Source organism: Sinohyriopsis cumingii, chromosome 4 (genome assembly GCF_028554795.1).
Source record: "Sinohyriopsis cumingii isolate HCF-2022 chromosome 4, ASM2855479v2, whole genome shotgun sequence".
Lineage (NCBI taxonomy): Eukaryota > Metazoa > Mollusca > Bivalvia > Unionida > Unionidae > Sinohyriopsis > Sinohyriopsis cumingii.
This window is the reverse complement of record NC_142964.1, coordinates 73,659,086-73,674,540: the sequence shown is the minus strand read 5'-3', so window position 1 is coordinate 73,674,540 and position 15,455 is coordinate 73,659,086. Positions and strand designations below refer to the sequence as shown.

Sequence of the window (15,455 nt, the reverse complement as noted above, 5' to 3'; positions counted from 1 at the left end):
ACACATCAATGTACTGGTATAGTTACCGTTCAAAATTCCCTCTTATCACATGCCAGTTTCAGTTTCAGGGTTTTAATGATTAATGATTAACTGGCATGTACTGCTGTCGCAAAACGAAAAGACAAAATCGCCGACTATCAACATAGGAGACGATGGAACATCAAACTTTCCATTGTGTAGAAAGTTATGTTTGTTCAGCTAAAACAAAACTAAAATTGATTGATGTTGATCTTAGCTGATCTCTGAGAATTTTAGCTTTTATTATTCCAGTCTTTGTGAACATGTAAATTATGATGATTATGTGCCTTGTACAATTAAACGTGCTTACCTTTTTAAAAAAAATCACCTCAATTTGTAGGATCGCTCATACCATTCATTGAAAATGAGTAACTCGTGCGCGCGTGATTCAACGTAAATGAAATAGCTGTTAAAGTCTTGCTGAAATGTTATCTGGAAGAATGCAATTTGGTCGAAACAATGAATAAAGCAGAATCTGCATCTAATATGTTTGGGAATACGTAAGGATTTAATTGATGCTATGCACGCTTTGCATTGTGTAAATACTATACATTATAGTTCAGCATGGTCTCCCAGGTAAACTCAACCGGCCCACGAATTATGAAGTCTGTATTTACGTTTATTTAACTTCGTGTTGGGGAAATCAGAACATATACACATGCAAAATAATAACAAAATCAATCATAGTACTTTATAACAATTTAATAATTGTCGGGTCACCGAAAGTTACTTTTTTACATGCCTATGGTTCGTGTCCCATGATATACAGCCAATACAGTAGTCAACACAAGGACCTAAAAACTCTCAAGTTTACACACTGGCCCGCGGATACCCCCCCCCCGCCCCCTTCTTCCATGCTTTTATTTTTTTCTAAATTATCCGGCATATACGCGAGTATAAACGGTATGTATTGGTTTAACTACGTTTATACTGTTACAAGATAGGCAAGTTCACACAATATATATTTTTATAACAAGTATCAGTTCTTCATACGATGATTCACATGTCTTATTTCCTTAGCTAATATCCCGGCGCTGCAGTTGAATCCGGGTGGAATGCCAGGCCCACTACTTGGGTATATGGAGGAGGCATGCTCACTATCGCAGGCGCATACCATCCGGTGCCGTATCCCATAAATTCCATAGAAGCCGACTTCATCTCTCCTTCCTCCATCTTAGTGGTGTATGGGGGAGGATTGTCAGGAACGATAGTAGGAAAGTCAAGTTGATGTTTTTCCATCGTTCCTTTGTCTAGGAAATACAAACGAAAGTAGTGAAATTAATACAAAGTGAAACATTGCATGTTTATAGGTACATCTTGATTTCTCCTGACTTAAATGTGATAGCGGTTTGTTATTCAATTTATCGTCGTCATGTTAACCACAGGGATGTCATCGCTTTGTATCGTAATGTTAATCAACTTTATATCAAAGATGGTCAGCCATCGGAATTCATTGTAAAAGTTGCTGCTTAGTCTTATCAGAAAAATTATCAACAGATCCCGTTTTTCTTTTATTTATGACCAGGAATTATTCGGTTGAGCACAAGTTTTTGAAAAATAACTGTAACATCAATAACTTTTGGTATTAATTCATTCCTTTCACAAATGTGCTCACGACATATTTTGTCAGCCCTCATTGCAATATATCAGCAGTTTTTGAAGATGGAGATTAAACAGTATATTCAAGCCTATGATTTGACTATAAATATGTCTACTGAAAGTGGAATCTCGACACTTTGAAAACGCTCTAGACTACGAGAATCAGTTCAAAATATTATATCAGTTTGAATCAACGAGGTTAAAGTAGTTACATATATAATGCCAGGTGAGAAATATCACGCTCAATCGATTTGGAGTGTACGATTCAATCGTGTCTGAGGGAACGAGATTTTATTTTCTTCATCTAATCTAAAAATATACATGTACTACTACTTGGGTTAACATTTCGATTTATGCATGTGTAGGTTGCAAATCTTACCCTGGTAATTCTGGGTTTTAATTTTCTTCTTGTTGTATTTCTTTAAGATGCATATTCCGCAGGTCACGAGGATGATCAATACAAGAACACCAACAACAGGTATGACCACGATCAACATTTTTCCATTCCTGTGTCTTGCAGTTGGAATGTAAAATAATGATTATTGGCTATATTTCTCTCGTATATAAAAATAAATTTAAGAACATAAATCTGTTTCAAAAGAGTTATAATCAATATTGACAAAGCAAAGTCACATAAATATTGTTTGCATTGATTTGAATAAATTATCGACATTCATTTCTTTTTTTTATACAAAATTCATGTTTTTTTTCATATGAGAAAAATGTATATTCTGATTTTATCAAGTTAATCATAGGTTACATATCAGACTCAATATATTGCTTCTCTGCATTTTTGTGATAAACAGCTCTCATTAATTACAAAATATACGTTTCTGACGTATCATCTAATAATTACAGGCCAGAACAGATCACATTACATACCTGCGTTTTGTCGGTACAGAAATATTTATGTAAACATAATTTTGAACCATCTAGGGAAAAGGTGGACGGTGTTGTGTACGTGTAACATACGCCAGATTTGCACTGCTAACTTAATGCAGATAAGTACCTCGAATAGTGTTATGCAAAGGTTCTCGATATGTTATTATTTCCACATCTGCGTGGACCTCAGTCGGGGTTTTGAAATAGTTATATTTACATATAATTTCTTGCTACATATACCTTAGGAATAGAGTCAGAAAATATAGTGGTAATGCATTGCCGATGTTTGCATGAACCTATATCAATATGATCTATATTTGCTTTCACACAAATTTTACTCCTTCTCTTCTATCATCATCTTCTTCATCCTCTTCATTTGCTTTTATTTGTTTTCTCATTCCCACTGCTTCTTCTACGACTGACACTGGTGTTTGCTACTGATTCGCATTATAAGTCTAATTTTGGGAGTAATATATATGCTTTAAACAGATTTCAAGTAATTACCATGTTTTTTCCATCACTTATAGCAATTGACTTACCTCTCTGGATTCTCATCATCTTTTTCGTGGCTGTCTCCGCCTCCAGGACCGAAATGCTTGCCTGAATTATCGTGATCATCATGTTCAGAGTCGTCACAGCAGATGTCTTCTAAATGTTATAATGTATGATTTATTAAACTAATGGAAACAATGGTAATTGATGTATTAAAAGACCATAGAGATCATAGAAATTTGTCCCTTTTGTAAAACTGTCATACTATCTTCTGAAACTGGGTTTTAGTGGCGCAACACTTGATTGCATTAATGTTCGATACTGTGGCTGGTCTTCATACTGAGATCTGGCGGGAAGAGGTTGAGGTGGGAGGGAGGACTTGTTTTATTTACTATCTGAATCTTGTCCCCTTGAAAAGATCACGAAGCTAATCGTCTCTCTACAGTTGCATATGGGAATGGGAAAAGTAGCTTTTGTGATAAAGGTGACGATGTGTCTACTTAGGTAATAGTGGGAGTTATCGAACGAAATGGTTATAACATATAGGTAGCTGCTATATTGAGTTGATCGCTATTGCAATCGTGTTGTTTATGCATGTTAGGATCCAATCAAGCGTTGCGCCACACAAACCCATTATTTCAGAAGAAAGTAGTTACAAATAAATATTGATTACTAGGCGTACTGTCATGACACGAACCTCGTATAACACGAAGAAATTTAATCGAAAGCAGTGAAAGACAATCGAACTCGCGAACTAAGCAAGAACAACAGCACCTGACAAAAAGTTCTAATTTTCATGAACGACCAGAATTGCTGTGAGAAAACCAAACAAAACAGTATTATAAAGTCATTTGAATGGAGAGGTTCACCGGCTTTCTGGGATGGAGCTAGCGATCGATGACTCAAGCTCTGGTGGTAAGCACCGACTGCGTGTGGGAACAAAGTACACTAAAAGTAACTGAACGTGGTAAAGAATAGCAAAACCAAAATTCTTTTGGACCTCGACAAGCTCATAGACTAATGGATAGAAAGCAGGAGCCAAGGTTTAGTGAATATTTGAGTCACTTTCAAATATAATAATATATAAATTGTTTAGTATTTCCTCATCACTTGTGGAGAAGAAGAAAATAACAAAGTACAGCCATCTAGCCAGAAACGTTATAAAGTCTATATCACACAAATCATACAAACATTAACAGATGCACTGAAAGTGCCAAGTATTTGAATTTAGTAAAATGGTTTTTGGATATTTGCATACTGTATTTTGCATAATGTTATTCAAACACTGGACGGGGTGCCTTTAGCTTTGTGTTTGACCTATGATACTTCAGTTATAGTGAGACAAACAGTCCAAAATCTGTCATAGATTTCTGTACAGAAAACAAGCTTTTTGATATTTGGAAAGAACAGAAAGACTTCTTTCTAAACTAGTACAGGAGGCATCGTTGAACTATTTTACATTATATATGAACTATTTTACATTATATATGTATATTATGTTTATTGATATATTCAATGTTTAATATATTTTTACTTGTGTTTGTGTGTGTGATTTGGATTTTTAATGTAGCTTTAACAATTTTTTAGTTATCACACCGATGTCTGCAGTGTAACAGTTTATAGTGATGTCTAGCACTGGGGCATCATGCCGCAGACATATAGCATAATGTCCCACCCAGTCACATTGTCCTGACACCAGGCCAAGCGAGGCAGCTGTTAGTACCATTTTTGTAAGTCTTTGGTATGACTCGACCGGGGATCGAACCCATGACCTCCCGCATCCGAGGCGGACGCTCTAACCACTATGCCACCGGAGCGGTATTTTTACTTGGTAAAGAATGAACCCCAAAACTGACCAAGCTTGGTGTCACCATCCATAACGTAATATTTTGAAGTCACGCTTATTTATTGGGTAAACAGATTCTGAAGTATCACGCCCCAAAAACTAGTCATCTCAAACGGAAAAAAACCAACATATCGAGAAACGTCTAAGTTATCTATTCTTACGTTTTGTTATATTTTGTTTAATATGTTTCCTGAGGAAATTTACCGTTTTAATTACACATTGATCTTTTTCACTGATACATTGTCTCTCTATCCTTTATAACATTTATTCTCTAAAGCTTCTGCTTTTATCTGATTGGTGTTTACCAAAAAATGCTGTTTTGTAATAAAAAAATGAGTATATTATTCTATTTAAATATCAAGTAGATGAGCCATTCAAATAATTACATGCTTGCTTACCTGTGAAAAAACACAATACAAGAAACAGCAAGTTGATCCGACTCCACATTTTCAAGTATAGGCTCCGTACATTAACTAACTGCCGTCCACGTTATAGGCATTCCTTTACAAAGCCTGCGTGTTTCGTTTTTAAATTGATTGATATTACGTCCTATCTGTATATGAAATGGAAATCAGATGTTGACTTTCATATACGTGAACTAGAAATCAGACATCGATTTCTTTATGAGTAAATACTAATAATCCTTTTTTGTGCTGTGGTTACAATAAAACTGAGAAAGGTTCACGACTTCCTTGTTTTCCACGATATACTATTTCATGTTATGCAGGCAGGCAGCGAACCTATGTATGTTATCTCTAAGTTCTAGCCCTTTTAATTTTGAATGGATATCCTTGTCGTTAACAAAGAATATGGCACTCTTCCAGATTAAACTTGTCTCAAATGACCTCAGCATAGGTAATATGTAAGCGCATATCGTTCTATAGTTAAGGGGGCATCCATAAGGGGTGGGGTGTTGGTTGGGTGCCGGTTTGTAAAATGCAATGAATACAATATTTGTCATGCCACTGCAACTCATTGGACAACATATGAAATAATAATATCTCCCAACCCATAAGAACATGACACGTTCTTTTGATCTCCCCCAACTGACCAGTACTATCGATGAATATAATACCTGCGCCAACGTTTGTAAGGGTTATAGATGTACGTTTCTTTCTTGCACCGCTCCGGTGGCCTAGTGGTTAGAGCGTCCGCCTCGGATGCGGGAGGTCGTGGGTTCGATCCCTGGCCGAGTCATACCAGAGACTTAAAAAATGGTACTAACAGCTGCCTCGCTTGGCATTCAGCATTAAGAGGTTAGTGTTAGGACTGGTCGGCCTGGTGTCAGGATAATGTGACTGGGTGGGACATCATGCTACATGTCTGCGGCATGATGCCTCAGTGCTAGACATCACTATAAACTGCCTTATTGCAGACATCGTAGCGATATGACTGAAAAATTGTTAAAGCTACGTTAAAAATCAAAATCACATCACATCACTTCTTTCTTGCAATTAGTCGCAAATTTATGACGACAACAAATACAGGGGTTCTAGTATCAAAGATTTAAATAATTAGTTTAAACAGAATGCCTATAACGTGGACGACAGTTAGTTAATGTACGGAGCCTATACTTGAAAATGTGGAGTCGGATCAACTTGCTGTTTCTTGTTTAAACAGAAACCTCTGTATTTGACATAAATAACGTGGCGGCATCTAAATAGCTGAAATGTTGGTTCGTAATTTCTCCAAGAAAAGCGAATTTTATGTATACACAATTTAAATATGAAATTCAAAGCTAAATACGTGATTAATAAGTATTGCAAAATTTCTTATATTTAAAATAAAATAAAATATTCATTGTGAATAATTGCTTGTTTTTGCAGAACACTTCGGGCTTTTATGATGTAGAATAGGCCCGACGCGCTTTCCCGCATGTCTTAAGGCCCAACGGGCTTTCCTGCATGTCGTAGGGCCCGATGCACTTTCCCGTATGTCGTAAGTGGCTAACGGACTCAGATCACAATTAATTTTTCTTTATAGTCTCATCATTTGTTTATCAGTACTGAATTTTCTAATGTGTGCTAATCGGTACAAATCCTATATTAATCTAAAATACTTTCAGAGATGACTTCTTAGTGAAGTTCGTGTCATAGTTTCACCGGCATTTCTTTGAAAGGCTGGACTGTAAACAAAAGATTGCGCAGTGAAACACATATTTCACTTCCGGATCATCACTGTAAGGATGCAAATTTCTGTAGATCCAGGAAGAGCGCATTAACTTGGGGCCAGAGAACAATTAATTAGATTTATGGCGACAGGTGCTTGTTAAATCGTTATACTGCAATGATTTCTAATGTCTGTGTCTGGAGAGCAAGTGATTCTTAAGTAAGCCTTCGTTTATCTAACCGTTAGACGACTAGAAAAGGGAAGGCTAACTTCGATTTTTATATCGGAACTGTCAGAAGCTGAGTTTTTCCAGATCTGTTGTTTGGAATTCTATAACTCATGTTGACCGCAATTTTGGCGCTAGGTTATAAAAGGCGGTATATATATTTAATCCTGATCGGTTACGCTAAATAATGGGCGTGGTTCCCACACGAAAATTTTGGGGTTAAATTGCCCTCATCGTAAAAATCTAGTCAGTCTGTTTTTTCCTGCAAGAGTGAAAATATAAGGGACTTGAAGAAAAATATGGACGAAATTTTCTCTTAAAACATTTGTCAAAGGGACCGGATGTCTGGAAAGTCAACGGACACAATTTTGGAGGTAGAAGCGAACAAAGCTTGAAAGCACAAGGTATTTGCGTTCATTTATGTAGTTCTTTGATACCAACATAATGAATTGCTTGAATTTAATTGTTTATATTTGCATGAATTTATTTGTCTAAATCCGTAGATCAGTTCTCTTGAAATGAGTGTAACTGTGTTTGAGTTAATCTATCTGAATTTGTACAATGATCTTCTTTATATAAGTTTGACAAATTGTTTGAATTTGTCGTCTTGATTGTTATAGGAATCTAAGAATTTCATGCATTACTTTAGTTGATATGAGTTACGAGAATACGTTTGAATTCACTGATTTTAGATGATTTCATGTATGCTAAAGACTTGAAAGTGTGTATTCGCTGAAAGTAACATGGTTAAGCATGTACTGAATTTCATTCATTCATTTGTGTTATTGAGACGAGAACAGAACTGTTATGTCTCGTGTAATGTTAACGGGAATCAGTGATGAAATAGTAATTAGGAAGTACATTAATCTTGTGAAATTAGGTTTGTTTATGTTCTGCCATGTTTAGCTTGACCAGATAGCCTTTGGTCTGTTTGAATTCCGATTGAACGATATATGACATAGCAAGAGGGTAGTAATGATCTGTTCCCAGTAGGACAACTGACAAAATATTTAGGTTGCTTCTCTGTTCACTTTGAAATGGGAAATTGCTCCACGGACGTATCCATGGACGTATTTACGAATTATCTACTGACGTATCCACGTACCTATTTATCCAAGTATCAACGTAGTTACGTATCCACCTATCCACACAAAGTTTGAGGGCCGAAAAGAGGCGAGACAGTAAAGAGGTTGGAAAAGGAAAAAAGCGAGAGGACCTAAAGGAACCACCATAGTGGAATAGGAGTGGACTGGAATAAGCATGTTATGAAATTTTACAAGGCAATTACTTCGATCGTTCACTCGATTATATGATGAACTAATTCTATCATCTAAAACAGACAGGCTATTTATATAAATATATTTGTATTTGAAATTTGAAGAAAGATTTATTCCAAAAAGAAGTGTATCTTCATAATTTACTGTACTATCTCAGTTGTTAATGCAATTTAATAAATTATTTTGTTTTCCATGTACGGGGGTTCGTGTAATTCTGTTCTATATATCTGCTCAGATATCTATTTATTCCATCTATAAGTTTCACACTTTATTTTAATATTTATTCGATCCGGGCAACACTACCGAGGGCGATCACCCTCAAGATAACGATATCCAAATAAAGCGTACACCTTGTAAGAAGGTACAACCTCATAATACCATACCACCAGTAGCAACCGCTACAATCACCATGGCCTTAGTACTCACTGTGCACTGTCGCCGAAACACAAACAACCACTACATAAGCTCATATTCTAAAGAATAAAACAATTACGTTGCTGAAATCTAACTCTTGTATAACCGCCAAAAGGAGAAAATATACATAAAAAATAGATTGGGACTACATTCTCGAATCCTGTACCGGGACTAATAATTGTGATCTGATCCCTAATGGCTTAGTGAGCTTGATCATTTACATCATGATACAATGCTGTTCAGCCTGTCCTTTACCCACAGTCAGTAAAACTGAATTCAACACTTGCCAGTAAATAAAATTTACGATGACACCATGCACTCGCATATGTTCGGAAATTATTCTCTTTAGAAAAGTAAATCTCACAATAGAAAGTGCAAAAAAAGGCGTCTTTTAGGGTTAGTTTTCATTGTTAAAGCTTTTTCATTTGATGTGCAAAGATAAGAAAGTGCATTGGAAAAATTACTTATCCCCTGTGAAAATAATTTGATATTTTTTAAATAAATGACGCTTTAGAGCTGTTAATGGGCCATTATTACGACGCTTTAATTAGCCCTGTCCCTACACGCCATCACTGGGGCCCCGAGTGGCCGAGTGGTCTAAAGCGCTCTCCATTACGGATCACTGCCGTCTCACCTCTGTCTGCGTGGGTTCGAGTCTAGGATTCGGCCAATGTGGGTATGTGAGAAAGCCTGCCAGTAGCTTCTCGTGGGTCGGTGGTTCTTCTCGGGTTCTTTCTCCACCATTAATACTGGCCGCCATGCATAGCCTATCGTGTGCTGAAAAATGGCGTTAAACCACGCCATCATTAAGACTAGCATAGTGAATGGTATCATCATTATAAATATCCATTAACTCTCATGCTTATTTACATGTTTATGAGAACTACTTTTAAGGAATCATTATTATAATCACTTTAATTTTTTTTATACCAGACTATATTAAATTTAAGATGTCATATAGGCTTGATGCCAAAATCATAGATTACAATATAGGCCTATGTCTTTTTTTTTTTACATAAAAGTGGAATTGATTTTGTTAGCATACTGTATTTGAAATTAGCAACGACACCCATACTCCCATTAAAAATACAAACTTTACTTAAACTAACATCGTTTTATTTGTAACACAAATCTGAAAATACCTCCCACTCCAATAACGTTTACTAGGTAAATAATGAGAGCTTCTTAAATGCATAGTACCGTTTGAATATACTGGATATTGGACAAATTTATTATTTAGTCTTTCTGAAGAGCTCACAACATTTCATTTTATATGACCGTACTCTCTAACATAGAAGATCGTTATTATCCGACAGGTTATCCGTTGATTATTCTTACTCTCCTAAGAATCGTACCCGGGTTATTGCACACAATTACTGAAAAACAGATGGAAATGTTTCGTGAATATTGCAATTCATACATAGCAGACACAATAGCATAAAAATTCAACAATTATCTCACTCCAGAATCCTATGATCAAAATTTATATGAGTCAACAGTTATCATGGAAAGGCACACATTTACACCAAAACAGTGATCAAAGTGCTATCCCTGGATAATTTGTGGGGATGCGTGATAATGAGATAAATTTACATAGACGAAAAGTATTATCATACAGGTTAGAAAGTTTGAAATCGTACCCTACGTGTGTAGCGTTCAAATATTGTGAGTTGTCATTAACAAATGGTTAATTTGCGTGGTCGATACACTCGAGTGACCGTAGCGAAAAGCAAGCATCCATTGTTAGGCTAGGAAAGACCTGGTCGATGACTGCAGAAAGCAGTTTAAAACATTACTTTTTTTACGGGGCAAACAGGATTGATTGTTGAGACTTGGTGACTCTACTAAAAGGTGACCGTTTGGCAGGTTTGATTATATAATTATATTTCCACGTACACCTAGACAAAAATTATTTATCTCTCGTTTTAAATCTTTAGATAAAAACAATTCTCATTTGGCCTGATGTCAGGATAATATGACTGGGTGGGACATCATGCTACATGTCTGCGGTATTATGCTCCAGTGCTAGACATCAATATAAACTGCCATATTGCAGAAATCTTAGCAATATGACTGACATTTTTTGAAAGCTACGTTAAAAATCCAAATCACATGCACACACATTCACCGATTCAGTGTAAAATTTAAATAAATTAAAAAAAAATCATTTAAATGAATTTAGAACAATTTTGTTTCCCTTTATCTCAATTTATATTAGTGTATAATATTAATATTATTAGTTATAAAATCTATATGAACAGTTTATCAATAATTCATATTTAAATGCATGTGTTACAAGGCTACATTTTAGTTTGTTCAATACGATTTTAGTCGAAAAAAATCTTTATCCAAATAATTGAATTATGTACCCGTTACAAACCAACACTTCAACGATGCTGTGGAGCGTAACGCATATTTTACGGGAAGCTAAATGCATTGTATTCATGAATCAATATGATCTATTTATTGCTTTCTAATTGTATACCAGGTTTGTTTGTAATATGCGCGTATGTGCGTCTGTGCGAGCGCTAGATAAATATCAGTACGTGCTATTTAAAGAAATGTGAATATGTAAGCTATAAGGATGTACCAATTATAGTTGTAATCATTGCTATGGTTGTTGTTGTCATTGTCATTGTAGTTGTAATCATTGCTACGTTTGTTGTTGTGGTCATTGTCATTTTCATTGTGCCTGCAATAGTTGTTACTGTTGTTACTGTCATTGTCATTGTAGTTGTAACCATTGCTACAATTTTTGTAAGTCTTTGGTATGACTCGGCTGGGGATCGAATCCACGACCTCCCGCATCCGAGGCGGACGCTCTAACCTCTAGGCCACCGGAGCTGCTTTTGTGGTTGTAGTCATTATCTTTGTATTCGTAATTATTGCTACAGTTGTTGTTGTCATTATTTTTGTACTTGTAATCATTGCTAATGTTATTGTTATGGTCATGGTCTCTTGTACTTGTAATTATTGCTACTGTTATTTTTGTGGACATTGTCATTGTTATAATAGTTGTAATTAATGCTGTTGTTACTGTGGTCATTTTCATCGTACTTGTTATTATTGCTACTGTTGTTGTGGTTATTGTTATTGACATCGTACTTGTAATTATTGCTAATGTTATTGTTGTGATCATTGTCGTTGTACTTATAATTATTGCTACTGTTGTTCTTGTTCGCTTCCGGATCATCACCAAGGCCTTATAACTCACTGTGCACTGTCGCCAAAATACACACGGACAACACACACTGAGCTCATATTCTCAAGAATAAACAATTACCTTTAAATCCCTACAAAAAAATGCATAAATATAACTCTTCTATCACCACCAAAATGAGAGAGGAAAAAATGTTCTAAAACTAGACTAGAACTACATTCGTGGGTACTGAACTGAAAGTACTAATTGTGACCTGATTCCATTTTGAGTTTTTATGGACTTTTCGAAATCAGCCGCAACTATCATTAACTATTTCCATGTTCATGTCCTGCTCTTGCTGATGTGGCAGTGGTAGTAATGACTGCTGATGCAGCAGTTTCATAGATATAATTTAGAATACGTGAAGACGGGTTTACTACTCGACTGCTCCTAGTCTAATTAATTTTAAGAAGACTTTAAGAGTTTTTCCCTTTTTCTTCCAAGTCAACTTTGTTGTAACGGTGGTCATATTTGAATCATGTTTTGAAAGACCTATAGGATGGCATACTTTCTTTCTGTCAGCATGATCTTAATTAATTTAATCTTTATTTTGGTTTGAAAACGTTGGTTGTGTTAGATGGTGTTTATATAGCCCTTGATGTATGGATATAATCGATCAAAGCACCCATAATTAGGTCGAATAAACAAACAAGTTGTGAAGATATTTGCTTTGAAATAGCACATTGGAATCGCAGAACGACTAAATGATTTAAAACAGATGCAGGGCAATTCAGTAAGATAGATTCTCCCATCGTCGTAATAAGCTAGGAGCTGGATGGAACTGAAGGCAACATATATGACAGGATCATTTAAATAATAGAAGCGGCATAACCCATGTATGCCTTACTGAAAACAAATATGAAGGTAAAGACAACTGAAGTTAATAACTAAGATGCTTAATGAGGTAATGGGTATGGGTATGTGAATTTAAAAACCATGGGTATATATCTGCTTCCATATCAACAGATTATCTGAAATATTTATCCTGCTAAATTTATCCATTGACGTTGTATAATTAGGCTTTTGATTTTGAGATGTGATTTTCTGTGCTGTTTATCAGTATGTACTTAACATTTATTTTATATGAGTGTGTCAAGTCTAACATCAACAGGGTTCAAACAGCACAACAACACTGTAAAAACATACAGTCTCATTCATGTAATGTTTTCGGTTTGCTTACGGAATTTAATTCTTTCCATGAAGTAAATGCCTGTACCTTATGCTGTTGTGAACAGTATATTCCATGTAACAGCGTATTTATCTAAACTTTGTATCAAAATCCAAAATGAAATACCTGTACATTAATATGTAAATATATCAGCATGTCAACATGCTGGTTTTTCTTTAGTTTTGTATAGCTGGTAGCTGCACTTACTCATTTGGTGGAGCATTGGAGCGATAATCTAGAGGTTATGGGTTTGATTCCTGACCATGCTACCCTGGGTCAACTGCTTTGGAGTGTCTTTGGGAAAAGCACAAAGCTTACATTTTCTTAACGTGATACAACCAGTAATGTGTTAAAAATTCATTTAAAACCAAGCAATCAAAATGTTTGTACAGCTATCAAAATTAAATATCAAAAGTTCTGTCTTATTTTATTATATGCTAAGTCTGCAAGATTAGTTTTTTCTGTTTGTGATCATACCATAATCCTCCAAAGATAGGAACTAATTTGTGATAAGCCAATCCCCATTTTAAAAGAATTGTGGCAAAATTTATTTAAGAAATCTTTCTCCTGTTATAAGCCCATCCCTACACTTCTTAAAAGTTTGTGCAGGGATTACCTTGTTGGGCTTATCATGGCCGAAAAATGGTTACTAGAATAATTATATTTTATTGTTAGAATAAAACCAGTATAACACTTACATAGAAATTTTCTTGTTGAAGCATGCAATAAAGTTTTTATTAGTGACATTTGAATAATTTTTAATAAAAATTACCACTATTTTAACACTTGCTGGCGAAATTTAGTTTTTTTATTTACTAAAGGATATATCTTACGCATCTTACATGGCATGCTTATTTGGTTATATAACACAGAAAATGAAACATTGATTAATGGTGTAAGATGGATTTCTGTATCTTAAAGAAATACATATTAATTGAAGTTCAGTGAAAGTATATCAACCATAATCAATTCAAAGTTGTAATAAAAAAAAGTTACAAATGTCTGGCTGGCTACCTATTAAAGTGACTTTTAAGAACAAATCATGAATCACCCAATACGTATTATGTAGAGAGTTTTCTTTATCACCATGATAAAAGCTTGGTTTAAAATATTTTTGTCGAGTTGTTTCTTGATTTGATTCCTTCATGAAGTTTGGTAATTGCTTGTCTTCAAGATTAACTTGCATTTCCATAATGGAAATAAATCACGGTACGAGCTGTCATTATTCTTATTCAAACATGATGGGGTTGGTTGGGGAATAATGATTTACGAACTAGTTAAATTGCTTGGTGCAAGGAGACAGAACTGCGTAGATTAGTAGCCAATCTGCTGTTTGGGTTTAGTTTCCTTGATTGGAATTTCACAGTGAGGTTGGAGATTACATCATGTCCGTCATCAAATAAGGATGTCTACACTAAGTAAAAACTGACTTTACATGCGGAAAATGCAACATTGTTCAGGATGAAGTACTCTTCCATCTCCCACAGTTGTAAACTGGGTGTTAACTATATTTTTAAGGTATGTTTGCAAGCTTAAATATTATTACTGCATACATTTAACTGGTCCACACTGCAAAGGTACAATCACTGATCACACACAAGTCTGTCCCCGTTCTACAGAATTCAGTATTATCTCTCAGCGTTTCAGTGTTGGATGTATATTTTCAAGATAGCATACCTTCGGTGGTGGTGGTGGTGGTGGTGGTGGTGTGTGTGTGTGTGTGTGTGTTGGGGGTAGGTAATGAATATGTCATTTACATATACGTACATAATACGATTGAATCTCATCCTTCTTAAATGAATTTATTGCATTGTGGTAAATTTTTAATGTTTACATTGGGCACCATCACTTAATCCTTATCACATTTTTGCACAGCACACGATGTATAAGTATTTATTTAAAAATTACATTGCATTTTTTAAATTCCAGGTCTTAAACAGATTGTTAACACACAATTCAACAGATATAGTTATGAGCATAACTCGGAAACATATTCAACTTTTCAATTAGTAACCCAAATCTGGTCTCCTCCTGTTCGTCTAGCTCGCCATGTATATGTTTGTATTTGAGGACTGGCTAGTATTGCGTCACGGGACCACGTGATCTGTCGTCTCATCAAAGCTCGGAAAAACTCGGCAATTTACGGAATCGTGGTATCTTCCGCGCAATATAATCACTACCCGCCTACGATATTTAATTTATAAATATCACAGTCCAATTAAAAT

General features: G+C 35.4%; 1 protein-coding gene across 3 annotated transcripts; it reads right to left on the bottom strand.

Moving 5' to 3' along the window:
• Nucleotides 1–219: 219 nt before the first annotated feature.
• On the bottom strand, nt 220–5,561 carry LOC149801449 (uncharacterized). 3 transcript variants are annotated; one of them, XM_089955582.1, is made up of 4 exons: nt 5,236–5,561; nt 3,039–3,147; nt 1,997–2,130; nt 220–1,262 (listed from the first exon to the last, which is right to left on the bottom strand). In XM_089955582.1, exons 1-4 carry the CDS (start codon nt 5,282–5,284, stop codon nt 1,039–1,041), a joined length of 516 nt encoding a protein of 171 aa, XP_089811708.1. In that variant the 5' UTR covers nt 5,285–5,561; the 3' UTR covers nt 220–1,038. The 3 variants fall into 3 exon arrangements, with proteins under 3 accessions (XP_089811708.1, XP_089811707.1, XP_089811706.1); XM_089955581.1 differs by having other exon boundaries at nt 706–1,268; nt 3,039–3,144; nt 5,236–5,558; XM_089955580.1 differs by having other exon boundaries at nt 706–1,268; nt 5,236–5,554.
• Between the last annotated feature and the right edge of the window lie 9,894 nt (nt 5,562–15,455).